The 27,795-nt window shown below is 47.1% G+C and overlaps 2 protein-coding genes and 1 long non-coding RNA gene across 11 annotated transcripts in view; 1 reads left to right on the plus strand and 2 right to left on the minus strand.

The window, feature by feature from the left end:
* Nucleotides 1–660: 660 nt before the first annotated feature.
* Nucleotides 661–5,436, minus strand: NKX1-2 (NK1 homeobox 2). The gene is made up of 3 exons (XM_040564060.1): nucleotides 5,387–5,436; nucleotides 3,196–3,683; nucleotides 661–2,267 (listed from the first exon to the last, which is right to left on the minus strand). The coding sequence occupies exons 1-3, from the start codon at nucleotides 5,434–5,436 to the stop codon at nucleotides 1,714–1,716; spliced, it is 1,092 nt and encodes a 363-aa protein (XP_040419994.1). The 3' UTR covers nucleotides 661–1,713.
* Nucleotides 5,437–6,304: 868 nt separating this feature from the next.
* The window catches only part of LOC121073346 (phospholysine phosphohistidine inorganic pyrophosphate phosphatase), a 171,285-nt gene continuing 149,794 nt past the window's right edge, over nucleotides 6,305–27,795 (plus strand). For 5 of the 9 annotated variants that reach the window (XM_040564183.1, XM_040564186.1, XM_040564182.1 and 2 more), the window contains exons 1-5: nucleotides 6,305–6,465; nucleotides 18,602–18,789; nucleotides 19,414–19,567; nucleotides 22,955–23,018; nucleotides 24,205–24,297. In XM_040564183.1, coding sequence (XP_040420117.1) covers nucleotides 6,320–6,465; nucleotides 18,602–18,789; nucleotides 19,414–19,567; nucleotides 22,955–23,018; nucleotides 24,205–24,297 — 645 coding nt within the window. In that variant the 5' untranslated portion in view covers nucleotides 6,305–6,319. Of the gene's footprint in view, nucleotides 6,466–15,550; nucleotides 15,786–18,601; nucleotides 18,790–19,413; nucleotides 19,568–22,954; nucleotides 23,019–24,204; nucleotides 24,298–25,289; nucleotides 25,339–26,025; nucleotides 27,351–27,795 lie in introns of those variants that run through there. The other 4 variants (XR_005821641.1, XM_040564188.1, XM_040564189.1 and 1 more) reach the window with 4 other exon arrangements.
* LOC121073351 lies at nucleotides 21,778–26,179 on the minus strand. The gene is made up of 3 exons (XR_005821643.1): nucleotides 25,218–26,179; nucleotides 23,111–23,244; nucleotides 21,778–22,023 (listed from the first exon to the last, which is right to left on the minus strand). It is a non-coding gene; the product is annotated as an uncharacterized LOC121073351 (long non-coding RNA).

The raw sequence follows: 27,795 nt of genomic DNA on the forward strand, positions 1-27,795 counted from the left end.
CGAACCTGTGGCGAAGAGCGCGGACCAGAGGACCTGCTGGACCCTTCTCTTCCTGTGGGACTTGGGCTCCTGTTGGAGGTCTGTTGGCCAGACACGGGGCCGCTGGCAGCGTTGCACCCCGACGCCTCGGCCGGCCGCGACTGCTGGATCTTTGGCCGGCAAGCGGGCAGCGCCGGGTGCGTGCTGCGCCGCCGTAATGAGCCCGGCTTTTGCAACTCCAACTGAAGTCCAATTAGAGTTAAAAAGTTACTTTAACTAACCTGCAAGTAAGTACATTCCTGCAGTAGTTATGCCTTCCAAAGTCACGACCTGAAGCAAACCTCAGGTTTCATTAGTAGCAATCCATGTAATTGGGAAGACGCCGGCTGCCTCCTCTTCGGGCTGGCAAGACGGCTGTGGCGACTTGGGTGAGCCGGCCCCAGGACTGTTTTTTTGGGGCTCCTGCCTCAGCCCCAAAAACTTAAGGGTGCTGCTGCTGGCAGGGGGTCCCAGGGAGCCCCTCTCGCCACCCCACCCCAAGGAACTGGGTGCCTGGACACCCGCCCACGGGGCAGACAGCGCTTTGTCTGAGCACAATGAAAAACATTTCAACGCTGAATAATTTAAAAAACAAACAAACAAACAAACCTTTTTATTTAGACAAACACAAGAAGAGATGGATAGGATTTACGAGCTAAGATTTTTGGTTGGAGAGCCAATGTGTACTTTAAAGCATGGTGAGACCGAGGGGATACACTCCGGAGCGGCGTGTTGCAATAATTTGCGAAACCGCGCGAGACGGATTTTTTTTAAACCCAATTACTTCCCGGCCGCTCGGGGAGGGATCAGCCCCCAGCCAGAATTCCTTTTCATTCCGCTGCTTGTAACGATGAAGATGAAATATGATTTTCCTTTCTGAGAAATGCTCCAAAAAGGAAAAAAGAAAAAGCATGTGTTTCTCTGTTATGGAAAATAGGTCTCTGCATGCGGGAGATTCTGCGTTTTACTTATTTTCTACCACAAATGCCCCGTTTTTAAAGAAATGAATAATGTAATCATTTTCTCTGATTTATGTTTTCGTTTCTGCCTCATTTGGCGCTAACGCTGTTCTTACAGGAACACCCGTTCTCTGCGAGAGGAGCGATCTTTAGACGTCTCCTCTAAACCCTTTGAAGTCAACGGGAATGGACTGAAAAGAAAGGCAGAGGGGCGACGCATATTAGCAGCAATCGAATACCTTCCCACTGACCGAGCAGACTTTGCGCTCCTCGCCCGCTGGCACGGCGCTGCGGTTCCCTGCCCCTCCAGCCAAAAGAAAACCCCCTCCTCGGCAGGGTACCGAGTGCACGCCTCGCAGTTTTCAGGTCCGACGGGTGAAGTGGTGTAAAAAAGTGGGGCACACGGAGCTCCGCCGGGTCCGGGGGCAACAGCAGAGGCTTGGGGCCGTCTTGGCTCGCTCGCTCGCTCGCATCCCCGGGAGCCGGATGGGAGGCAGCGGGGTCCCGGCGGTGGTGGCGAGCGTCGCAGCTCCTGGGCGCTCCAGCTCCGAGGCATGCGCCGGCAAGCCACGCGGCGACGAGGAACGGTTTAAAAAGAAGCTTGGAGAAGGCTCTGGAGGTTACCGGCACGTGGCTAGAGGCTCGCCAGCTCCATCCCAACGCCTCCAAGTGCATCGGGAGCGCGCTCAGGAGCCCGGCGGCGGTGGCACCCCCGAGGTGCGGGCCGTAGGAGACCTCAGAGGTGCGGGCCGTAGAAGGGCCCGAGGTACGCGGGCCCCAGGAAGGGGGCGAAGGGGCCGGCGGCCAGCGGGAAGGGCGAGGCGGCCGGGAAGAGGAGCTCGGCGGCGGCAAAGGGGGGCAGAGTCCGGCCGGGGGGCGCGGCGGGGCGCGCCGGGGGGCTCGGGGGGCCGCGGGCGGCGGTGCTGGGGGGCGCTGGGGCGGCCGAGCCGTCGGGGGCCGGGTGCTGCTTCTTCCACTTGGTGCGGCGGTTCTGGAACCAGATCTTCACCTGCGTCTCGGTGAGGCTGAGCGACAGCGCCAGGTTGAGGCGCTCGCACACCGACAGGTACCGGGTGGCCCGGAATTTGTTCTCCAGGGCCACCAGCTGCTCGTAGGTGAAAGCCGTCCGGGCTCGCCGGGGTTTGGCGCAGCTCGGTTCGGCTCGGCGCCGCCGCCCGCCCCGCGGCGAGCCCGGTTCCTCCGGGGCTGCGGGACCGGGAGCGGGGCCGGGGGTCGTGCAGGCAGCTCCCGGGCCCTCCTCGGCCGCTGCCTCGGCTCCGCTCTCCGCATCTGCGGGGAGATGGCGGAGCTCGTCAGGGGGGAGCGCCGGGGGTGGGCAGCCTCCCCTGCGCCCCCCCGACGGGACCCGGCGGGGACGGGCGCTGCCGGGGGGACCGGGGAGGTGGGGGGGATGGAGCCCGCCCGGCGCCGTCTCGTTTGCTGGGGGGGTCATGGGGAGAGGTGTGGGTATGGATTGCTTACCAATTAAAAGAGAAGTTATTAAAGTCCCCTTCTGAAGCGAAATAAATCCCCTCCCCGCTCTCCTCCTCCCCTCCCCCCCCCCCCCCCCCCCCAATCTCCGTGCTAATGGAGTTTCAGATTTGCGAGGGCCGGATCGATAGATGTCATCTATTAAAGGTAAGTTTTAATCGAACAATATTAGGATCAGGCCGGGGGAAGGAGGTTTGAAGTAGGCACCTGCAAGCTGCGGGCGGGAGATAGGCGGGAGTCAGTAATAGGATATCGATCAATGGGAGCTGAGGCATCCTCCGCCGGGGACGGGCTGAGAAATCCCCGGGGGCCGGCAGGGACAGCGGAGGGGATCGGGCCGGGGACCGGGATCGGGCCGGGGCTCGGGACCCCCCTCCCGGCCCCGGTAAGGGCTCGGGGGGCTGCGCTGCCGGGAGCCGGGGGGGCTCCGCCTGAAGCCGCGGCCGCTCGGGGGCGATTCGGGACGCCCCGGGACGCCCCCTCCTCGCTCGGGGTGCAGCGGGGGGGTCCCGGCTGGAACCGGCGGGGCCGGAGCTTGTTCCTTCCCAGCGCCGGGACCCCGAGGCGGCGGCAGGCGCCCCCCGCCCCCCCCCCCCCCCCCCCCCAAGACCCCCGCCGCCCTCCCCACCCACCCCGCAGCGGGGCCGGGCTCGGGGGATGCTCGGCCCGGCCCCGCCACCTGCTCGCCCCGCCGGCGCCGCCGAGAGAAACTCGAGCGCGTTCCTACCGTCCGCCTCGAGCTTATCCCAGCCGCTCCCGTGGCGAGCAGCGCCCGTTCCCACTTCAACTCTCGCCAAACTTTTCTCCTGCTCGCCCCCGCTCCCCGCGGCCGCCTGGTTTCGCCGGGTGAACTTCTGGGGATCCAGGATGTCTAGGATGGAGAAGGAGATCCTATGCGGGACGGGGGGCTCCTTGGCCCCGCCGTCCGGGCATTCCGGCATCCCCCGCTCCGCTCCGCCGGGGACCCGCGGGCGGCAGCGCTGCCGCGGAGCCGCCGCCGCCGCCGCCGCCTCCTCCCGGAGCCGCCGGCGGGGCGCTGGAGGCTCGGAGCGAGAGCGGCGGGGAGGAGAAGCCGGGCGGAGGGGCCGGCGGCGGGGTGGGGGCAGAGGAGGGGGCAGCGCAGCCATTGGCACGCGGCCCCGCGCCCCCTCCCCGCCGCCGGCCGCGCGGAGCTCCGCGGGGGCGCAGCGAGCGCCGCCCTCCCCCGCCGAGGGGCTCCGGGGGGAGCGGGGGGAGCCCCGCGCCTGGGGACAGCCCCCCGCGAGAGCCCCCGGGGGTCGCGGGAGGGCCGGGGGTAGGGGAGAGCCCCTCCGCCGGATGGCTCGGCTGGGGGCGCGAAGGTGACGTCCGGCCCCCGAGCATCTTCCTTCGCTTTCTTGGGGTCAGCTCGGGGCTGCCTGGGTCAGGCTCTCGGCCCTAAATCCTGCAGTTCAGCCCTGGCGTGGGCAGGGAAACCGAGGCGTGCCTGCGCTGGGAGCGTGCCCTGTTGCCTTTGATCCGTTATCTGGTATAGGACTGGCAGCAGCAGGTCAGGTCTCTCCACCCTGCTCCAGTCCCTGGACCTCGACCACTTCTGGTCACCCACATTTGTTAGAAACTTGCTGGCAATGTATTTCTGTACTTTTGTAGCTTTCAAGGGGGATGCCGCTCCCTCTCCTTTGCATTTCTGCTTTCTGTTGGCCCTGTGAATCAGGGCGAGGGGTGGACAAGGGCATTGTTCAGCAGGGAGAGGCATGGGAAGGTAGCGTTCCTTCTGTCTGTCTGTCTGTCTGTGGGAATGTGCTGCTTCTCCTGCTTTTACTTGAGGAGGAGATGAAGGCTGTGGCCCTTTTCATATTTGCAGATGTCTCAGTTTCAGCTCCCTGAAATGAACGCGTCCGCCAGTCTTCAAAGGGGCGCTGTCAGTTCCTTTCGAGGTAAAAATAAGGCATAGCTCAATGGGAACAGGTGCCGCAGAACGGGAGTAAAGAGAGCAGAACTGGGCTTTCTGTTTGTCACTGCAAGTGCATAGGAATTAGGGTAATGGGGAGCTGGGAGAGGAGATGAAGATGTGCAGGGAGATGCGATTGCAAATAGCTACTCTGGTCAATTACATGGTGGCAGCATCCAAAGACCCATTCAGCACTGGCCTCTGGCACGGGACAGCACACAGATTGAGAAGAGAAGGGATCCCTGTCTTGGGGAGTTCACGCGCTGAAGCTGCACACCGATAGAGCTTAGTTTTGGGGATGCATCCTGCATGAAAATGAAGCTGGTGGGGAGCTGGAAAGCACTCTGCTGTGTGCTGGCGCAGTGTTACTTGTGCATTCAGCGTTACCTGAGGTGCAGAAGGAGAGGGAAGGGGAGGGGAACAGTTACAGTTTCTGGACAGCGTACCTCAAAAGGGATGCCAAATAAAGAAAATGGGTGTGAAATCTTGATGCATATCCTGTTCATATTTTTGAAACCAGATTCTTTTCGTTTGCCACAGTGCTGGCTTCAAACTACGTGGAAAAATCGTAGGTATTGTGATATGGTAAATAGGTGTGTGGCTCACTTTGTTTTAAGGATGCTCGTTAGCCTTTGAAGCACTGGAAATTTTTCTTATTTGTAAGAAAAAATATAATCTGATCTGTGTGAGACTGCAAATATTTCTGTTTGAGCTATTGCTACTGCAAGAGCTTAGAAGGTAAATTGTAGTGTTGGGATTAATTTGTGAGCTAGCAGACATCTTCTTCAAATATCATCAGGTTAACACGTGCATAGAGGCTGACCTACAAACATACATGCCCATGGAAAGGCACACAGAAAAGGCACACGTTCATGGATTGGTTTTAGCAGTCTGTTTGAAGTTGGTCTGTTTTCCAGCTCGAGCATTAAAATTCAGGCTGAGTGCTGTCTTTAAATTGCTTTGATGCTAGGTGGGTTTCAACCCTGACCTGTCCTGACGGCAAGTGATGGCTGTAACAAGCTGCGGATCAATATTCATAGCGGGTGTCCTGGACTGATAACACTATCCAAGACAATGTTCACTATCAGCGTAGACAGCTGAGATATTGCACTATTAGTGATGTTGTTTTAAATAACCTGATCCATTTCTGGGTCTATTTAATGAATTTCACAGTTTAGATATTATCTTTAAGGAGAAGCCAAAGGCTATTCCAGACGCGATGATGCAAATCAATGCTGCCAAGGCTCCTCTGCTTTTCTTAAAACAAACTGGACTGTAATTCCAGCACAGCTCCTGATGTATTCCGCGTGTCACGGCACGCTATTGATAGTATTAGCAATAAGGCGGCATTCGGACTTTATCAAGGGAGAAAACAGTATTGTCTGCAAAGCTGGAACACCGCTGATAGAATCTTATCACTGATGGGAAAACAGAGGCGATCGGTTCGGTTCTGCCCACGAAATGACAATTATTGTTCTTGGTGCTCCTGTGGGGCGCGGGGCAGACGTGAGGCGGCACCACTGGGGCAGGCACAGCGCTGATCATGCTTTCGCCTTGGGGACCTGGCCTTGTGCGGCTTGGTGGGCCAACAGACCGTCTGTGGAGCAGCGGGGTGCCCTGGGGACCGGCTTTGCTCGGTGTTAGACGTGTGGGGGCTCTGAGGCGCTCAGCCGCAGCCCTCGGGGGTCTCACCTCGCGCCTCCCTGTGGAAGGGGAGCTCTGCCAAGGGAGGCTCGGGTCTTGCCGCCCCTTCCCCACAGACAGACCGGGGCAAAGCCCAGGGTGCCCCCAGGAAGGCCTGGGACGCCTCCAAAGACACCAAAAACGCAAGAAAAGCCACGAAACCGGGCTCCAACAGGGGACTCCATTGCCCGGCGGCCCCCGGGGCGGGCTGAGGCGGGGCCAAGATGGCGGCGCCAAGATGGCGGCCCAAGATGGTGGCGCCAAGATGGCGGCCTGGGCACGGGGGGTGCGGGGGTTGCTGCTGGATATCAGCGGGGTGCTCTACGACAGCGGCGGCGGCGGCGGCGGGGCGCCCATCGCCGGCTCGGCGGAGGCGGTGCGGAAGTAAGCGGGGCCCTGCCGGGCCGGCCGCGGGCCGTGGCGGGAGCTGCGGGACGGGGGAGGCGGGTGCTGAGCGCCGCGGGGCCCGGCGGGGCTGCGGCAGCGTGAGGCGAGCTCCGCGCCTGCCGCCGCCGGCAGGCTCCGAGAGCCGGCCCTAAAGCACCACTGCACGGCCCGGGGCCGGCAAGGTGTTTTTTAAACACTAAACAGCGTTTAAATGTTGACAGTGCGATTGGCAAGAGCTTCTAAGGCTCGTGTGCCCTGGGACCACCTTGCACCAACACACCTGTGATGAGTGCTTGATCCAGCAGGAAAAGGAACAGCGAGAAATGTTGAAATCACTAAAAATACTCACGTGAATGTAGTTGAGCATGTACCTAAATGCTGGAACTGGGATGGACAAGTCAGAACTGGCAAAGGCCCAGATGCACTGATAATACGAGGAGTCTTTGCAGCTTTTGCATTTTTATTAGACCCCTGTTCACATTCCATGAAATATACGAAGCAGGCACATGCAGTACAAATGGGCGAATCTTCTGTTTTCTTCTGCACAGTCAGATTTTGCAGCACTGCCAGAAAGCAGCGTTTGAGGCAAGTTTAAGGTTTGTTGAGGCTCCGCAGCCCCGCTGTGGCGCTCCGCTGGCACCAGCAGCCTCGGAGGGAGCAGCGGTGTTGGGAAGGCTAGCAGGTGAGCAGTGAAGTTGGTGATACTAGGAAGGGGAAAAAGTTGCTTTTGTAAAGACCTAGTATTAGAATCCTGTGTTTTGTGGGTTTTCCATGAGTTGCTTCTGTCTCCATTCCTCTGTGTTCTCTGTACACAACATCACAGCGTGGTTTCTGTCCTCATGTTTTTCTGTAGCCGTGCTACAGGTGCTGGATTCAGAATGGATCCTAGAAGAAAAAGGTGGTAGTAAAATAAAAGCTTTTGTATCCCCTGAAGCATAGGGCAGCCTGTTTGCTGACTGTAAAGAGGTAGGTGGTTCTGGATGCGACCTCTGCCAGGGTTAAACTTAACCTGGTTTCCCTTCTCATCTCGCTCAAATACTCCCAGTGACGTTGTTTCCATGCTGCTGCAGCCAACAGCCTGCCCATGAAGGAGCTCCTGCTCTCCCTCGTGCAGCATCCTATCACCTCCCTGTGACAGCACTCTGTCATGTCTCGTTGAGTGGCACTTTCTGCTTATTTTGCTGGGCTCCTGGGTGCTGCGGTGGTTCCCCTCCGCAGGCTGAAGAAGGGGGTCCCAAAGCTTGCTGTAGCACAACAAATGGGACGTGCACAGGCAGAAAGCTGCCGTGGGCTCGAGTCACCCATGCAGGAGGCTGTGGCTGGTCAAGGCTGCGTGTTCAGCAACACCTGCTCAGGCAGAGGAGGGGCACACGTGCCCACAACCCTTCAGTAAGGGTGCCAGAGCCACAGATTAATTTTGCTTTATTTTCTCCATCATCTGCAGCATCCTTTGTCTTGCAGAGAAGCTGCTTGGTTCCTTCTGCCAGAAACTTTCTGCATGCCTGTGATAAAATGATTTTGTTGCCCTGTGGCTCATTGCCCCCTTGGTGAAATGGGGGTTTTATATTTTTGTTTCTTTAGACTGTAAGCGCTTTGGGGGCCTCTCTCTTGGGCTGAGTTTGTGCAGTGTTTAGCACAGGGCAGCCCTGATTGTAGCTGAGGCATTCAGGCATGGCCATAATAAACATAAATAACAACAGCCGTATAATTACTGTCTGCGAGCAGATCATTTCTTTATAAACCAGGACGTACTTAATAACATCTGTATCACAGATCCCCAGATGTTTTTGACATATTGTTTGTTTCTCCTGGGTTTTTAAACTTTATTTTTGGTCAGGTTGCAGACTGTTATTTACTAACTGTCACTGCATTTGCTGAAACTTCCCATATGGAGGCAACATAAACTGCAGTTTAACTCAGGGCAATGCCAGAAATGTGCTGTTGAAACAACAGGAAAGCTCTGGCCTTGGGCTAAATGCAAGATATTAATGGCTTTCTCATGAAATACTGGAAGCGTCTAGCCCTTATTGCTTTTAGGGGGTTCTGCATCTCAGCAGCTAATTCGACCTGTCTGCTTGCCTGATGCGGCCAGGGCTTCAGGGCACCTTCAAGGAGGGCTGGGAGATGCTGGGAGAGGAGAGCTGCGTTCGTTTGGGCAGGGTTTGGTGAGCGGGGATGGGGACAGCACGGTGCCCTCGTGTGCAGCCCTGTGCCACCATCCTGCCTGGCAATGCAGCTCCAAGCACAGGGCTTATTTCTTAGGGAGCGTGCTGGGAACGGGGTAGTTAAGCATGTAGGGGCTCCTAGAAGGTTTGAATCAATGAGAGGTCCTATCTCTGGGACAACACGAGTGAGTACTGAAAAGCACCAGGAAGGAGGAAAAAAAAGTGTATTTTGTTCGGGTCATTCAATGTAAGTGGTTAAGAATAATCATTTTCCTTGGGTAAGTCAAGCAGCCTTATTTATCTGCCTATTAGGTTGCTAATTGTTCTAGCTTGCACCATTTAAAATCTTTATTTGCTCATTATCCCATTACCAGTTGATCATTTATATGCGTGTCTGCGTCATAGTACAGCTCGGTGGTTTCGTGCAAATGGATCAAACCTAAAAGTGGCTCTCTTTTAATTAATGCATTTTTGTATCAATTAGAAGGTCATAAATGCAGATAGCTAGGAAGTTTATAACTAATTCAGATTGATGTGATCTTTTGTGAAGAGATACATCTAAAATTTCTTAGTGCATATCTATTCTAAATGTCTGGTATAACTCTTAAATACCATTTTGATAATTCACACTCTGGATATGGACTCTCATAAAGAGACGGCTGACCTGTTGCCTTCAGATTGTCTTCCTGCATCATCTCCCACACTATTACAGCAATTAACTTCATGTAACAATGTATACTATGCACCAATAAAAAAACATAAGTAAATATTTTCATTTGCTGTTGGCTTCATAGGACTGAAGTCATTTCAGCTCTTCTAAAACTATATTTGCTGCATTATTTTTCTTGTTTTCTGCCAAATTCTGCTATGCAGTGATTTCAGTTCGTGTTTGAGAAAGTAGCAGTGTAATTTTTGCCAGCAGAATTTGGTCTGCTTTATATTTAGCATGGCTGCAGGCGGTCGCTTCTCTCATTTGTTTTTGTTTTTAGCTAGCAGTACAGTCAGATGGAGTGGAACAACCATGAAAGAAGCTGATGGACTCTGAAACGCCCTGATCAAGATGTCATTCAGTAATACTGTCTGTACCTTAGAGATCCCCTGAAGGAATAGGTCAGTAGTCACTATGCAAGTTGGTATTACTTGCAATGAAAACCAGGAGTGCTTCATTTCTCACTAATGTACCTGCATCTCTGATAATTTTTACCCACGGAATACTTTAGGATTCAACATACACTGGAAGGAAGCTGGTGAATCAGAGGCCAAAAGGATGAGCCATAGAAGGATTTGTTGTACAAAGCAGATGTCCTTCTGCTTTTAAGCAGCACTACAGTGGATCCGGATCCTCCTGAATACTTGGCCAAACCATGGCAGATAGGCACCCTTGTGGCTAAGGACATTAGCACCAGAGTTTTAACCCAGAATCCAGGGTATCAAAAATGCCACTGAACTCACTGGGGACTGCTGCTTTTAATTTTGAGTGGGGAAAATGGAGTTGTAGGGGACTAGAAAACTCAAAAATTGCGTGATAAGATAAATTGGCCCTTTAAAACTTATAACCCACAGCATTTCTTGATTGTTTAGCTTGCTGTGGCGTACATTAGTTGTTGTTATTTATTTATTTTTTTAAATCCTTGTAAGAGTTGAATGAAGCATGTCTCTTCCGAGCGTGTGCGGATGGCTGGCAGACACCGCGGTGGTGTTTGTAGCAGATGAGAGAGCCCATCGGTGACTTAAAGACTTCTGTTGGAGCCAGCCTTAACAGTGCCTCTGCGCCGTGCTCTTGTTGTCTTAATTGATTTACACAGCCTTGACATGAGGTGAGCTATTCGCTTTTTATCTCCCAAATAGTAGGGAGCTGGTCTCTTACAAGACAGAAGGTGGTTAAACATCCATAAAAGATGCCCAGCCTGAGCTCTGTTATTTGCATTTACAGCTGTGTGCTGATAGCGTGCCCATTAGCATATCCATATGAAAAGCACGCAGTGGTTGGACATTTACAACATCCTGTTGTTCGGCCAGGATTGTGCATCTGCGAGCACAGCCTTCCACCGGCTCTTGAAAAGAGCAGCGGAAATCCGGGGCACAGGGAGGCTGTGGAGCAGCTGGACAGCCGTGTTAAAACGAGGTACCTGGAGAGGCGAACAAGGCGAAGATTGTGAGGAGAACAAGCGGAACGGGGACTGTAAAGCAATTCAGCGTGCGGGGGTTCGGGTGGGACAGTTGTGGGTTTACAAAGAGCCATCTGAAGGATGTGTGGGACCAGGAGTAAGAAATCTTTGTTGCAACAGAAGGTAACCCAAGCATGGCTTAGTGTGCTGCAGACGTGCAAAGTTTCCACGTTTGCTACACGCAGCGGCAAAGGAGTCCTAGAAAGAGGCTTTCAAATAAACTGTACAAACTCTGGGGTAAATATCCATTCACTTGTCTTTATGCTTAATTCTGTTAGCAGATTTTATCCACGGATCCCAAAGGAGGCTGAGTGTTATCACCCGCCCTTTCTAGATGAAGCCGCAGAGACACAAAAGGATGAAAAAGTTCTGTGTAGCCGTGCAGCTGTTCACTGGCAGAGCCAGAAGCAGAGCCAGGAATGGATCCTCAGTGGTTGTAAAGTTGTTCGTAGCCCCACAGCAGTCTGTGGCCCCAGGTTTCTTAGTGCACTGGACTTTCCAAACCTGTGTTTTCTTCCCTAATCAGCAGTGTTCATTATTATTTTAAAAATACCTGTCCCCGAAGATGTAGATACTCCAAGCAAGTGCTGCCTGTGGAAATTGCATGAATAAGTGCTTGCACTTTTGGAGTTTAAACATCATTAACCTCTGGGGTCTTCAGCTATTTACTGTCCATCAGCACAATTATGTGGCATACAAATATTTACCAATAAAGAATAATAGAAGATATTACTGTGATACCCACTGAGTAACGGCACTTGTTCTTCTACCACCTCATATAAATACCAATTAATCCTGGAGTGGATAAGCAGCCCTTTGCCTCACTCTGTGCTTTAGAACTTGAGCCTTGTCTCAGTTTACCACTGCCGTATTGTTTGATTTATTTATTTTTTCCCTGTCTTTCATGTTTGGCGAACTCAGTCTGGAGTCTTAAGAATCCAGCCCCATTCTTTGCATATCCTCACCAATATCACCCGTACTTAGGCCTAAAGGTCTTCATTAAAATTGCATGCTGTCTTTGCAGGTGATGAGCTGGAAGGAGTAGTTCTTAGCTCTGCTGCTGCTTCCAAGTGCAGCGGAAGGTGCAAAAGTCAGCCGAGAGATTCTGCGGCTATCTAACGAAGATCAGCTGTGTTTTCCTTGCCTTGGGGCAGCTTATACCTGCATGTGTTTGTATCATTAACAGTGGATCACTTCCAGATTAAAATCACACTAAATTTGCTGGAATGCAGTTTGCTCTTTGAGCTATTGCCATGAAATAGTATGGCACTTTCTAAAGTAGTGTGCAAAGCACGTGAGAGTGAATTCTTTATTGATAAAATAAAATAAAATAAGCTAAATGAAACCATTTGACAATTTCTTTTTTTTTCTAGGCATAGAATCAGTTATTTACAGATGATATTTGTATACTGAGTAAAAGTATGATGAAGATAGCTTGGTTTTGACTGGGCTTTTATTGAAATAGTTAGTGGCTTCAGAGGCAAAATAACTGCTTTTGGCAAAGAGTTAAAGCTATTGGAGTATGATTAATGTCCACGAAAATGTTTTGCTTACTGCAAATGAATGTATTCCAGACCTGTTCATGCTATCTGAACCCCAAAAAACTGATTTTTTTTTTTCTTCACAACTCCAAAGTGGAGAATTACCAAGTATTTTAAGTCTACCAGTTTACTTTTGTTACAAGATTGTGTAGGTATGGTGCAATAACCAGCCAGCCACTGTAAGATGACATAGGAGCCCTCATTCAGTTCCTGCAGTGTGGTTGTAATCTGGGTCTGCTGGTTGGAATACTTTAAGCTACCTTAGGAATCCATGGCAGTTAAATGCATCTTGTATGCATTTGATTATATTTCGGTCTGTGCTTCCTTCCTACAGATTCCCTTCAAATTATTTCTTAATTCTAATTTCACCTATTTCTAAATTTCACTGTTGTGGCATATTGTTGTCTACACATCAGTGCCCTTCTGTTCAGGCAGGTGGAATATGATTTATAGTATCAAGTAACTCATTCACTAATTCTGGTATCCAGCTGTAGTTCTATGCATCAAAAAGGCAGCCTTTGTGGAGAGTTTTGGACAAGATGGACTTTGTGTCTGCTGTGATATGGGAGTTTCTGTATCTCCTTCTACTTTTACAAAATCAGTATTAAATAAATAAAGGCGTTGGTAGTCTTTTCAATTTTACGTCGAATACCAATTCAATGGTTTAATTTTTTTCAAGCAGTGTCTCCAGCTGGAGTTTCCAGAGACTTTAGTTTTTTAATGGTGCCCTTAAGTAACGTTTGCCTCTCTTTTGGCTTCTTCTGATGCACCTATTAATCTGCCTTCATTCCTGTTCAAAGGTAATGCCCTTCTATTTCTTAATCCCTTTTTAATCCCTTCTTTGGGTTCCCTCCAAATTATCTACTTTATATGGAGAGGCGAGCCACATGGACCTGGGGAGGAAATTGTGCTCATAAGATGGCAAACGTAGAGATGTGTTTCAGACACAGAAATGCAAGGGGAGCTGGGCCAAAAAATGCAATGCATAAGGATTTGTAAGGCCAGCATCGCAATGTGGAGCAGAAAGGTGGACCACCAGAGATCAGGAGTTTTAGTGAGCTTGGCTATACCAGGTACCAATGGTGTTCTTTCTAAATGAGTCTTTACATATGATTCAATTATTAAAATCTAATCAAATGCTGCCAGTAAGAATGGTCAACAGCCAGCACTCAAGGAAATCATTCCTTTTTAGCTGCTTAAAAATGATCATGGGGGGGATTTTTTATAGACCTGGTGTCAGTGGCTCTGGAATCAGTGGTATGGATGGGCTATAAAGTATGATCTGGGTTCCTGAGAGCATTCCTGGACAGCCATGGCATTTGAGTAGTAGACACTGGTGTATGTCAATAGCAGAGGCAAACTGAGTATTTCCTTGTAGCGCTGTCTAAGAACTTAGATCAAGGCAACGCTCAGTTAACCCAGATTTTCCTCAGCTCTCTGCTTTGCCTTTTTTTTTTTTTTGCTTTGGAAAACTCAATTCATTACTTCATTATGTTTTTTAGAAAGGGGAGATTGCTTTAAAAAATAATATTGTTCAGGAGGTTTCCCAACTTAGCAACTAAAACAGAAAGTTCCCTGGACAGGAGATGTTGTACCTGCAGCACCAGCACCCTGGCCCATGCGGAGGGCATTCCTGCATGAGTTCTGGTTTTAGTTTGTTGCTTGTTCTCAAGTAGCTGTCTGGTGCTGTTGTTTTCCCTTGTGTCTGGGATGGTGTTAGTGGTGACAGGTTCACACGGAAGAACACAGGTATTTGTGCATGCGAAGAGTCGAAGAGCACCAGCACTCAGTACGCTTTCTTTTCTCTCAAACTAAAAAACCTCTGAACAACTAAAGGCAAGATAGAAAGCCAGTTCCTGAAATCTCACAACCTGCACCCCTCCAAACCCGTTGTACAACACCAAATCCAGTTGCCGGGCTCAGGCTGCTGCCTCTTGCAGGACGTGGCTTTCTGCCACCCTGCCTGTGTGCACAGGAGCCTGCTGGCTGCTGCCCAGCCCTCCTGGTGGGACAAACCCTGGCTGCGACACGGGGCGGGTGGTCAGCGAGGGGAAGTCTGAAGTTTAGCCTCACGCCACATCCTTAGTTTCTTCTGCCATTTGCAAGACAACATGAATGTAAGGAGTGATGGCTTTCAGTCTGGATCCTAGGGCTGTTTCTCTTCCTGCTGGTGTCACAACCTCTGCGTTGCCTAAAAGAACGGCTTTTGTGTTTTATATGCCCAAAGTCTGCCCGTAAAGGTTGGCAAGGGCAGTTGGTTGTCTGCACAAGGTCAGCCAGGATGTCTAATAATTGTCCTAACACTTTACCTGTTATGGAACAATAATGAGAGTTTTTTCATTATTTTCGGGTGAGTGAACCTGGCAGATGCTGACAGCCAGCAGATGTGTAAAGTTCGAGGTGATTTGTAAGGGACCGGCTCATCTGACGCACGGTAATTGCACTGTGGGACATTGTCACTCAGCGTCTTGTCCCGCTCCGGCAGGATGAGGTAAAGGTCAGTTCAAAGAGCTGGCGCGGCGTGAGGGATGGTGCTGGGCTGAAATTAAAAACCTCATCTCCGTATCTCCTACCTCTGTGCCCTCACGGTGTGCCTGGCGCTGAGCGGGAGCCCCCAGTTCCAGATTTAGGGATTGTGTGGGCGACCAAATGGTTGTTTCAGTACGGAGCGGGTTTAAATCCCTCCTGTGGTGAGGCTTAGGAGAACCTCTCCTGAGCCACCTGTTGGGGTTTTAGTTCTGCCTGTTTACGATTTGGGGCCTGGAAGTTCTGTGGGCTGCTTTGCTCAGCGCCCATGTGGTGGTACAGCCTCGCCGTGCGGCCTCGTGCCTGCTCTGCTCGTGGGAGCGGTGCCATGACGGGCATATGGGGCCTGCCCAGAGGCACCGGCGTGTCCATGGGCCTCAGCAGCACGGGGTGAAGCACTGCCGTGTACGTGCTCGGCTTGCACCCTGATTAGGATTGATTTTGGGGACTTCTGGGATCTGGATTGCAGCTGTGAGGTATGGAGGCTGTTGAAGGCCGCGTTGACAGGGTTCACAGAATGTGCCTGCCATTCTGCTGTGGTGCTGCTGCTAACTGTAACCCTGGGGATCTGGGCAGAATCTCTCTTAGGTACTTCGTCTGCTGTTATCTCATTCCTCTGTACTTGCAGGTATCTACTTACCAAATAAGTCATCACATCACAGATTTGTACTTTTTTTCCCAGCTTCCCCACAATCTAGCACAATCTAGCACTAGGCGTTGCAGTGACCTGCTCATCCGTGTCTTACACCATGCACACCGGTTGCTGCGCCACCTCAGAAGCTCAGGGCTTGCTGTGAAGAACTGACTCGCTTTGCAAGGCATCTCATTTCTGCTAGACAGACCTTCAGGCTGTCTCTTTCAGCTTCTCCTGGGGCAAAGCCTGGCAATGAAAACTGAAGGAGAGTTTTGCTATAAATGTGAGTGGATCCAGGATTTCCCCCATGCAGAGCTGTCGTTCAATGCTCTCCCTGTTTCTTTAAGCTCCGAGTTAATGGTTGTTTGCTGACAGCAGTGGCCTGTGGGCTCTGGTCACGGTCTGTGTGCTGAGCACTGAGGGATGGACTGGTCCTGGCGTCTGTGTAATCATGCAGTTACCAGCGGGTGCAACTGTTGTGTAAGGATTTGGCAGAAAGCTAGCAGAGGGTTTTGTGTTTTTTTTTTCAGAGATTCCAACTTTGAAAGCACAGGTGAGTTTTCATTGAAAAGGTATTTTTGTAGAAATAACTCTTCTTTGTAGAGTAAGGAGTTTTTTTTGATTTTCTTTTGTTTAGTGTTCCAGGGTACTATTCAGAGTTGTTTCAGCCAAAGAACGATTTTCTGACCAACTTAGCTGAATTTTTTCTAGACCTTACTTGGTATGACTAATTTACTGAGCTCATTTTTTGAGGTGACAATTGCTGGTGGTCACTAAGGCTTGAAGCAGTCTGGGATACGTTCAACTGCTTCCACTTTGGACATGCCTTTCAGAAGTATAACTGTGGTTTTCATCTAAAATTCTGAAAAGGGAGTTAAATTATAGTAGTATAGGAAAACACACTCTTTGCTTTCACCAAGATGACGTGTGAGGGCACATTTATTTGTCTGTACAACTCAATGGTTAGTGTTGTTCCTGAATTCATTTAATTGACCTTTGAAAGGAGAGAGAGAATAGATTCTTCTTCAACAAATGTCTGTTTTCAGACAATCATGAATTGTGGGATTTTTTGCCTAAGAGCGTGGAGATAGGCTTTGCCTTTGGAATAAGATTTTTTTAACCACAGCACACTTTGTTAAAGTTTATGTATCCAAATTACATTGCTTTGCTTTTTAACTACAGCTGAAACCGTGTTTTGAATAACAGATGTGGAATACTGTCATCTCACTGTCACACCAATTGTTCATTGTTCTGAGAAGGTCACATCATAATTCATTAACAATAATTATTCCCTGGGTACACCCTGCACTTCTTCACTCAATTGCTTCATTAACTTGTGAGCGAATCTCACATTCACTGCTCCAATCAATGAAGATATATTTATAATGTACAAGTGGATGCTATTAGTTACAATATATTAACTGCCTAATTTAAAATAGAAAGCTATCTTTATGAAGGGCAATTAACCACTAAGTGTAATTGATAATTCACATACCTATGATTAGGAAAGACAAATAATAAGAAAGAAATGAATCACCTGTGTTACTGAAGAAGACATTGGCACGCAGTTTTAATGAGCACAAGGGACTCTCTGGGTCAGGACTGGATTTCTAAGAATTGTTTGATGGAAAGTCTCCATTGGATACGTTATCTTAAGGCAATTTTGGTGTTTACACCAACCTGTTGGGATCCTCTTCCCTAGAAAAGGAACCCACACATTTTGTTGTCTTGAGAATCAATGCAGGGGATTTCCTAGTAGAAAACATTTTTTCATCCTAACACAAAGAAATGTAGTAATATTTTAGTAAGAATTTATAAGCCTCTGTACCTATTCACACTAAAACTAACAAATGTTAGGCAAAGCGTTGAGATACGTTTTAAAGGTCTCTGTTTTGTCACGACCACATTGAAATACAACGGTTCTCCAAAAGGCAGACAACTCATCTTCGGAGCAGAGGCCTTTTCATGACATCCCCAGTGACTCACTACAGCTCAGTCATTAGCTCGGCACTGTGAAATGATTCTGGCACAGTGCAGTGAAGAATGGTTAGAAATAATGTTTTGTTTCCTGTATGATGATAACTAGATGAAGTAGCTAAATTTTCTGCTGTAGGTGTTGAAGCGCTGTGCTGTGTGTGCTGTTAGCACCCTTGTTTGCAGGGGGGGAACCAAAACTGCTGAGGCAGAGGACTTGCATGAGATCACATAGCGCAGATCCACAGGAGGGGTGTCCTTGGCTCTGGGCACCTCAGGCTGTGTTTTCTTTTTTTTCCTTGAGAAGTCAAAAATATTTATCTGTAAACATTTATTAATAAATCAATGGAAGTGCACTGTTTTTCAGGATTACTCGACAAATAGCAGCACAGGTGTTTTATGAGAGATTGTATGAGAGATTGCGTGATAAATGTGACTGAAGCCATCCCTGTGTTGATAAAAGCATCATTCTTGTAGCATGATGCAACTAGCTGGCCTCTTACTTGGAGTCTGCAGAAGTGCAAAACCGCTGTTACGTCTCGCATAAACACTGATCCACTGCAGCAGACGACCAGTAAGTGGACAGGTGGAAATCCCAGTCAAAATGCTCATAGCCAGTGGTATTGCTCCAGATACTGTACTCGTGGCTGTGTGGTTCATGTGTGTACATCCATGGACTGGTCTAACACTAACTGGATTTGGGGGTTTCTGATTGGGAATTCTAGGGAATTTCAAGAAAGGCACATTTCATGGCACGTGCTCTGCACGTGGAACTTGTAATACTCCAATTCAATGTATTTTAGGGATGCTTTGGTCATGGTAAGGGTGACAGAGCACTGGAACAGGTTGTCCAGAGAGGCTGTGGAGTCTCCTTCTCTGGAGATACCCAAAATCCACCTGGATGCCATCCTGCGCAATGTGTTTTAGGTGGTCCTGCCCGACAGGGGGTTGGACCAGGTGATCTTCAGAGGTCCCTTCCAATCCTGCCCATTCTATGCTCCTGTTCTGGCATTTCATAGTTGCATTTTTATTGCAATTAACCATGTTAGATGTGGGATAGCAAAGCTGGTACTCCCACCTCCTTTTCTATGTGCAATTAACCCCTCTGCTGCTTTTACACAACAGGATCAAAGCATCTGGTCTAAAGCTGCGGTTCTGCACTAACGAAACACAAGCGACCCGAGAGAAGTTTGTGAAGAAGCTCCAGGGATTGGGCTTTGATATCTCCGTGGCCGAAGTCACTGCCCCAGCACCAGCAGCCTGCCGCCTCTTGAAGGAGCGTGGACTGAGGCCACACTTGCTCGTTCACGACGGTGGGACAATGCTGCAGCAGACACTGGGACTTGGGTGGGGACAACCCAGAGGGATGTGGGGATTTGCGATAGAGCAGCGTGCTGAGGGGAACTGCTCCCAGCTGTGATGTTCCTACTCTTTCCTACGTCACGAGACTCTGGAATAAACTTAATGGTGTGGCCTGGGTGAGATCTCCATCAGTGGTATGGTGAAGACACCTAGAGGTGGTAGGCTGGTGGAGTGACTTGGCAGAACAACAGACAGGGAGGCCTCTTTTTGAAGGGTTTTCTTTTATGAACAGTAAATAATGGGGAGGTAAAGAGCAAACTTACCTGTGCACAGGCTAGCCCCAAGTGAGTACGTCATTGTGCTCCAGGTGTAGATGCCTGGGTGTAATGAGCCACTTAGAAGTGGGTGCTCAGGCAAGGGTGGGAAATGGTTTTCACCTCTTCATTGAGGTGAATATCAGGATCTGGTCAGGAATAGAAGGGGGCTGAAGAACAGTTGATTCAGACTTGGATTTATTTATTTATTTATTTATTAATGTTTCAAGCAATGAGTGAAAGGAAACACGAATCTAGGAGCAAACCATCAGTTCCAATGGGATATGTAACAGTAAGGGATTTGTATTTTTTTTTCTTTAGATCTCGTCCCTGAATTTGCTGAGATTGATAAAACAAACCCAAACTGTGTGGTTGTTGGGGATGCAGCAGAAAACTTCTCCTACGCAAACGTTAATGAAGCTTTCCGAGTTCTGATTGGATTGGAGAAGCCTGTGTTGATCTCCCTTGGAAGAGGGTGAGTTGAGCACTTTTTGCTTCTCTCTCTAGTCTGTACGTTTTTACATTTCACCCAGTACCTTGGTACGTAGTGGAAGCCAGATGCTGGTGTGGGCATTCACACTGCCAACTTTTAAGCAGTTAGTCAATGTGTTTAGACCTGATTTGCCCAGGTAGCTGTCAATGAAAGATCCTCAGTGGGTAGGTAATTCAGTCATCGAATTTGGCTTCCTGTCCCAAGTCACTTGTTTGTAGACTTTCCAGGGATGTAAGGAGAAACTCAGGAGGTTATGCTGAGTTAGATTTCTAAAACTAGGTGGTATGGATGCAGCGCTCACTGGGATGAGATCCATTTCAGCCCTGCGCAGATGCAGCTTTGCAGAGAGCACTGGAAGTCACTCGGTGTGCTGTGCTGAATCCTACAGCTGACTTAGGAAATACTCATCTGTAGGTCTCTGGTGTGCTGCAGGGGGCATCCTGTGAAGTTCAGCTGCTGATGGCCATTTTTCTGCAGTCGGTACAGAGTGAGCAGTTGTGTGGGTGTGTTTCAGAAGATGAGAATTGTAGCTGCTGCTCTGAGGAGGAATTGTAGCAGCCTTTAGAGAACCTGGAGACACCCTGTTGTATAAGTACAACAAATTCTAGCCTCCCATCCTTCAAAGTCAGCATTCAAGAGTGAGCTAGACCTCAATGAAACAATCCACACGTTTGCAGGTGGTGGTGGGAGGGTCAAATAGCAGTAGTTTTGTAAGTCACTAGGAAGAGAACTTTTTCTTTAAAGATGAGTCTGGATTACTGATGCAGTTTAACCTTCCAGCATCTGAAGTTACTAATGGTGCGGAGGATCAGGTGGTCCAGAATATTCTCCATCAGTCAACAGTGAGCCTGAATTCCTCTTCTGGGTTCAAATCCTGCCCACGTTTATAGCAGTTGAGATGTGGTACTGGATGTGGCTGTGTGACGTAAATGGCTCCATGCTGTTTGAATTGTACTTAAAGGTGCTGTCTCTGAAAGGTGGCAATAATGCCCTGCAGATCGATTTGCATATATGAAAACATTGTACATAAGGGAGCCGTTTTCTGCTGGTGGCTTGAGAGTTGCTGTACATAAGTAATAAGCCAGGAGAGTTTTCGTCTGCTAACATGGAAACACTGCCATTTTATGAAATTAGCTGCAGTGCACAAACTCCACCCAAAGTGATGTACAGATGGGGGATATCTGGCTGCGATCAAAGTGTGGGGGCTGAGAAGACCTAAGGGGAGAGCCCAAGGATATACTGAGATAGCTAGGTTGGTGTGTATGAGGAAGGCTGCATAAAAAGCATATCTGATTTTGCAACTGTCAAATTGGTTGTTTTGATAGCTTGAATATACAGAGATATTTTTAATTCATACCCTGAACATCAAAAGTAAATTTTGCATGCCTGTTTTCATAGGCAGGAAAAGTCCAGTCAGGGGATTTGGATGTTTTAGTAAAAACAATTCAGTTAGATGTATTCTGAGATTTTAAACAGGTGGTTATTAATGGCAGTGCTGAATAATGACAAATCCCCATAGCCTTGGAGGAGTTATTCTTATCTGTTGACCAGTGTATGGGCTTAAAAAAAGAATACACGTGTTTAGTTTGAGGAAACCGTAACGACTTTTTTTCAGTGGTTCAATAGACCATAATGGGCATGAAAGCCCTTCTTAGTCTGTGGATTATTGATCCAGCAGGGTAGAATTTAACAGCGGGAAGGAGCAGTTAAATCCAACGTGTTTCCATACCTCACGCTTGCACGCTCTGATCCTGTAACGTGGGGAAAAAATCTTTGCAATTTTTTGGTTAGAAGGGTAAGGAGAAAATGATACGAGCTAACACCATAATAGCTAATGCATGTAAAATAACCAAGTTTTGTATCACATAATACTGTCTTTCAAAGATAAATATAGAATAAACCTTTGTTTAAGATTGGCAGCGTGAGCAATGCAAAAATGCCTTTGTACCCCATGCATATAAAAATATTTATTCCGTCGTTCATTGATGTAGACAGTTCTAAAGCAGTATTATTATTTTTTTTAAGGATTATTTTTTTTTAATGGGAAATAACCCATGTTTGGGCTTCCTGAGCTCAATTTTCATTGTGAACGTCCTGTTTTATGGTCCGTCCTTTAGATACTGTGAACATGAGTTCTGCAACAAATGCTGAAGAAGTTTTCAGACTCGAAGAACGGAGATTATAAACTGGATTATTTATCAGTTTATAGCTAAGAAGCATCACTGATGCCAAGGGCCGTATGAAAGACAAAAAACAAAAAAAACAAAACAAAACAAAAAACCACAAGCCAGTTTCATTGTTCATGTATGGAATGAGTGTAATTGGTAGGACCTTAACAACACGTCTACCTTGAGCAAGCAGGTTGATTTCTGTTGAAGTTTTAGTTCATTCTATGGAAAACGAAAGTGTCAGAGTCACTGAAGCAGAATGCCCTCCTCCTGAAAATGGAGTGATTTACATTTAGCATCTGTTTTGGGCTGAGAGTGGGAATTGGCTTTGTAATTTCTTCTGTCATGCCACTGTCAGAAAATTAAGCTGTTTACGCTAGACTATAGAAGGTTAATGGCTGTTCTAGCAAAGGTCAAGTGGTCATTTTAAAGGGAAGCTGTGCTGAATAATCGAAAATGGCAGAAAGATAAGGCATAAAATCTTAACTGACTGCTCATCCTACATTTTTCTTTTCTGTCATACAGAAACCTGTCTTTGCTCTGATAAGGACAGCTTGGAAGACCTGTGTTAACGTGATTTGCTGGTCCAGAAAAACACCAGAAAGATAGTAACTAATTTGAGAACTTCATGGCAATAGGAACATTTTTAGAAGGAGCAAAACTTAGTTTTGAGGGCTTTCTTAGTCCTGATAGCAAAGAGAGCTTAAACAGGCTTTGCTTGTGTGGGAGGTTTGTGACAAGCAAAGGTGGTCAGCTACCTGGGGTCTCCTTCCAAATTTTCTGGAGGAGGCGTTACAGCTGCTGGTGGGTGCCAGCCCTCACGTTGCATCTGCCAAAGGGTCTCTCACTGATCAAAGGAAGAGCGATGTAACTACTGGCCTTTATGAGAAACTAGTACTCTGTGCAGTAGGAGATGGGCCAAATTCACCCCTAATCCAAGCTAGAGGAAATCACTTTGAATAAGTAGAATTGTGTCCTGGATGCCAGAGGGACACCTGGTCTGAAATCTTTTCCCCAGCACTGCACAGTACTTAGCCTGTCCTTTTCTTAATTCCTGGTGCTAAATTAAAGCTTCTGATGACGACTTTTTGTTGCAGCCATATGGACATCTATATAGGCACAGAAATAATAAAATGTACTTTCTTTGTATTTAACTGCCAACACTTTCATTTCATTGGAACTTTATCACTTTCATTTCCAGACGCTACTATAAAGAAACTGATGGCCTGAAACTTGATGTTGGAGCATATATGAAGGCATTAGAGGTATTTTATAGCTTGCTTTATGCTTACTTGCTCTGTGCACCTTGTTAAAGAGTAACTGGTATAAATATGGGTCGTCTTCTGTAATTACTCACCTTGGTAGAGGAAGTTTCCACAGACTGAAACTCATTTGCTGCATTCTAAAGATGGATGGATTTGTATTATTCACTTTTTCTGTATTTAAAATGGGAACTTTTACCATCATGGTATCTTTATTGGAAGTGAGGCCCTTGAAAGAAGTCAGAAAAGAAAAATCACAGTATATTGTCTGCAAGATATCCAAGAAAAATTGTTTATGTTTGGCATAGCATTTAACACAGCTCTTGCCCTTAACAGTTTACAGCATAAAGCCCTTATTCAGCAAGATTCTTATGGGTAGTCCTGTTTTTAAGCCTGATTAAGTCTGTGCATAACTGGAACCCAATAGATAAGCCAACCTAAGGGTGAGAGAATGAGAGAATCGTTATCCTTTTTTTATAGGCTTGCAGAGAGATTTTTAAAAAGTAGATACAGAGTGAATTCAGAGAAGGAAGCAAAGTAGGGGAGTATACAAGCACAGAAGATAGTGGATATAATGTGTGCTTGCACTACATACATTTGGATCAGTATGATTTTTTTTGGAGGGAGTTTTTGCCTCCCATAGAAGGTCAGGCTTCCTGTTGTCTAGGAACAAGCTATAAACATGTCATTTATTCAAGTTTTTCAGCGTAGTGCTGATATTTACTTTCAGGAGAACAGAGCTTTTTAACTCGGGTTTGTCACTTGAACCATTAAAATTATGCAGGAGTATTGAATAAACTCCCCACATCTTCTAAGGCCAATACTCACTACTCCAATACTTTTGATCATTTCCTGTGAAGGATATTTGTTATTTCTGTAAGAGTGACGCTCTTACAAAAATCAGTGATACTGGAACTGACTAGGAAGACTGCTGCCATGATGGAGAATGAAACAGATTTGTAACTTGAGATGTTTCAGGATGACTTTCTCTTCTGACAGAGAGCATTGAACCCTCCTATTATCCAAACTATCAGATAGCTATCTTCATCTGCTAATCCATTGTGTTATTTAAGGGCAGAAATCAATAATCACATACTTCTTATACAATTGACTGGAGTTACAGAGTTGAACAAATCCTTTTCTGATCTATATAGCATTATTTGTCTCTCTCTTTTTTTTTTTTTCCCAGTATGCTTGTGATGTTGAAGCTGAGGTAGTGGGAAAACCAGCAAAAGCATTTTTTGAGTCAGCCCTAGCAGAAATGGGAGTTCCACCACAGCAGGTAATGTTGCTGATGCCATGACTGTTGGCTGTGCCATGTAGTTATGCCCCCTACACTGGTTTGCTGTCTTTGACAGAAAGTTACAGAAAAGGTTGAGGGGAGTGTGGCCTTGAGGACATGGTAAACAGCGGGTGGAAATACGCTTCTGGAAAAAAAAAATTGTCATACGTGGTGCAGAGAAATACTTATATTCAGGATATTTCTATGAATTATTAAAAAAAATCTGAAAGATTGCTTTGGAGGGGAAGAAAAATGTTTTACCCATTCTATCAAATAATGTGAAGGACTGAGAGTCAAGAGGATAAATGGTAGCAGGTTGGGGTCTGTTGAATATTTTCTGCCTTGCGTGTACTTCCTACCCTCCTGGAAGGCATGGTATTATTTTTCCTCAGAACTTCTTTGCTGTCCTGAGGCTTCTTCTTGACCATTTCCTGTTTCCCTTTTCATTCTCTTCTGTCTCTGTTTGCTCTGACTTGTACCATCTGTATCTTTACCTCCTTTAGAGTTTTCCATCCTCCTTTCCCTGATGTAGTTTCTCTGTGTTCTTGCGATGAGCCTTCTTATTCACCTTCATTCTAAACCACGTAGTTCAGAAGCACATGTACTTCTATTGAGAATTCCTTTATTTGGAGACTAAAGAAAACAGCACAAGGGAATAAAGGTCAGGTTTCCCAAGGAATTATGGAGGATGGTGTGCTTCACAATGTAACAGGAGCCATGAAGGCTGCAGCCTGGTGGAATTGCAGCTAAAATGTTATTTCATTTGGTGTCACACTTGCTACTTTTTTTTTTTAGTACAGTTCCTAAAGGGGGAAAAACAGAAGTAACAGAAGCACTGTCTGACCCCAAAACTCTTCTCTTGTTACTGGTTTCATCAGGCTTTCCAGAAACACACCGAGTGTGTGACGCTCCCTGCTTACTTAGCATGGTCCGTTTTTTCTTTCCTCCCTGTAGTTGTGCCCTCTTTATTGATTTGTTGTTGTGTCACACAGGACATAAGGATGAGTATGAAATGACTAACAGACGACAGCGAATTACAAGGTAATAACTCCATCACAGGCTTTTGGTGACATCATAAACAACAGGAGTGAAGTTTGGGTGGCTTGTAGGTCCGTGGAGCCTGGAGAAGAAATTATGGCCCTGTAATTCACTATGTGCTTGGGTTTTACTTTATTATTGAATGGGAAGATGGAAAAGACCTTGTAGGCCATCTGATCCCTCTCCTTCCCCATGCAGGAGTGCTCCCCTGCTCCATGTTTATCAGTGTTTTGTACAGAGTGGTTTTAAGTGAGGAGAAACCAAACCGGGCTTTAAGTACCTGAGGGACAGTATTCACAAGCTCTAGTAGATCTTATGAACAGGCAGCTTTTTCTGAGATTCGTTGAGATGCTTCCCTTTGAAACTCTATATCCTTACTTCTAGTTTTATTCCAGGTAACAACCAAAATAACTGCTTTCCTTCCTGGATGTTTTCTCCTTCCAATTTTCTCCAGGCTCCTTATCATTACAGTAGTTTTCTCTTACTAAAACTGTGTTTAGCTCTCAGCAACTTTCCTTGTGATTCAGTCACTCTGCACCCTAACCTGCTGCGGTGCTCTTTTCTGCACTCCCTTCAGTTTGTCAATATCTTCTCAGTAACAAGATAGCTCAGGCTGAACAAAATATCCTAGGTATTGAGCAATTACTCAATCCATTTATCCAACCAACAAACCAAAAAAATCCATTTCAGAAACTGAATGGCATTTCAAGAAAAAGGTAGCTGGAAAAAAGAACAAAGAAAAAACAAAACAAAACACAGAGAGTTCAGCCCTTGGATTTTATGCCTCTAAATCAGAGGTATGAAGGTTTGTGTTTTCTTTCTTCTTGTATGAGAAACGAGCGATGTGCTCTTTTGGGGTTTTCTATCTTGAGGCCCTGCATAGTGACATTAGTTTCCCTTTTTCACAGTCAGGACAGTGCAGTTCTCTTCAAGCTTTGTGTTGCCCACCTTGCCAGCGTGTCAGCCCCTGCCACTGTGGGAGAACATCGTCACAGGGATGTGTTTCCACGCTGGGCTGCAACACCACACCTCATTTCTCGATGAGTTTCTTGTTTCTCGTTGCCTCAGAGAACCAAATTTGAGCAGATGATTTAATGCATCACCAGGCTGGTATAAAAATGGTCCCATAGGGTGAGCCTTGGGGAGTGGTTCCCGCTGACTTCAGGAGCATTCAGTTTGAGTACAGAAAAGGAGTAATAGTCCCCGGCAGAGATTATTATTTATTCAATCCTTGCTGTTTGCTAGATTTTCACAGTGCTATTAGTGACTAACTTGATATTTTCTTCCCAGATAGTTTCTAGTATGAAATGCCAACAATTTCTAACAACAGGTCTAGTCTGTAGGTGTAATTTTTCTTATACAGAGAATCAAGATAAAGGACATATGCACCTCACCAGCAGGTTTGCAGTAGGTACCGCCGCATAATGGCCCCGGGTGCCTTGTCGGTGTTCTCGATGATGGAAAACCAGGGCTTGCTGCTGTAATTAAAAACTAGACCATGAAGAATATGTGTAGGAGGAACAAATTACAGAAGAGCACACCACCATAATTGTAGTGTATTTTCGTAACTTCTGAGTGCTTGACCTTGTAACTTTAATGTTCTTTCGAGACGGATTTGCAGGTTGTGTTAGTTAGTCATACGTAATAATAAAAACACGATATATGCAGTTCAGTAAGTTCCTTAGTAGTGCACCGTGTGAGGTTTTAATCTGTCTCCCAAATGAGCTTTACTTCTCTGTGTTTGTAATGACAAGATGAGGAGTGGCTTTACTTGCCTTTACTTTTATAAAATGTTTACCAGTAATTTATTCCACCTGTGGAATACATTTAATCCATACCATCATTAAACCATTTTAGAAGAGCTGCGCTTCTGAAAACATTACAATTTTCTTTTACCCGACTTCTAATGAAAAATAGCTTTTTAATAAAGCTGTCTCACCGCAGTAATGCTAGACAGTGGCAAATCTTAAATTTCTCAAGCTGCTTTAATCAATAAAGTTATCACCAGTCATTTCCCTTGGTAACTGCTTCTTACCGAGACCCTGACTTTACCTTCTGCTACTGAGATGTTTTCAACCTGCACTTAGACTAGGAGGAACTCCCTGAAGTCCAATTTTCATTTTAACCTTTCCTCAATGGCCTAGAAATAACAGATTGCCAGTATTACTTTAATAGATTGGAAATTTAAACCTCTTAGAGGTAACCAGACCTGTCTTATGATTCAGTAATATGACAAAGAATAACACATCTTAAAGGTTACCGAAATACCTAATTCATGTGTTTTAAGGCAGCTGTAACAGTGGATGATTTTTATGGCTTTACAATAAAACCTAAATAACGTTAAGGCTCCCGTACTTTTATATAATCATAAAAAGTTCTGTCTATAGCAAACTGTCCAGCTTCACCAGGAGTTATGGCAGGTAATACTCGAGTGCATAAAGTACTGGTAGTTAACCAGGT

This window comes from Cygnus olor, chromosome 7 (assembly GCF_009769625.2).
Source record: "Cygnus olor isolate bCygOlo1 chromosome 7, bCygOlo1.pri.v2, whole genome shotgun sequence".
In the NCBI taxonomy this organism is placed as follows: Eukaryota; Metazoa; Chordata; class Aves; order Anseriformes; family Anatidae; genus Cygnus; species Cygnus olor.

Coding starts and splice junctions, on each gene's coding strand:
- NKX1-2 (XM_040564060.1), bottom strand. CDS start 5,436: ATGAATATTGATCCGCAGCTTGTTACAGCCATCACTTGCCGTCAGGAC. Junction 3,684..5,386: donor ATCACTTGCCGTCAGGACAG/GTCAGGGTTGAA, acceptor CTCCCCCCGGAG/CCCCTCGGCGGGGGAGGGCG. Junction 2,268..3,195: donor GGATAAGCTCGAGGCGGACG/GTAGGAACGCGC, acceptor ATCTCCCCGCAG/ATGCGGAGAGCGGAGCCGAG.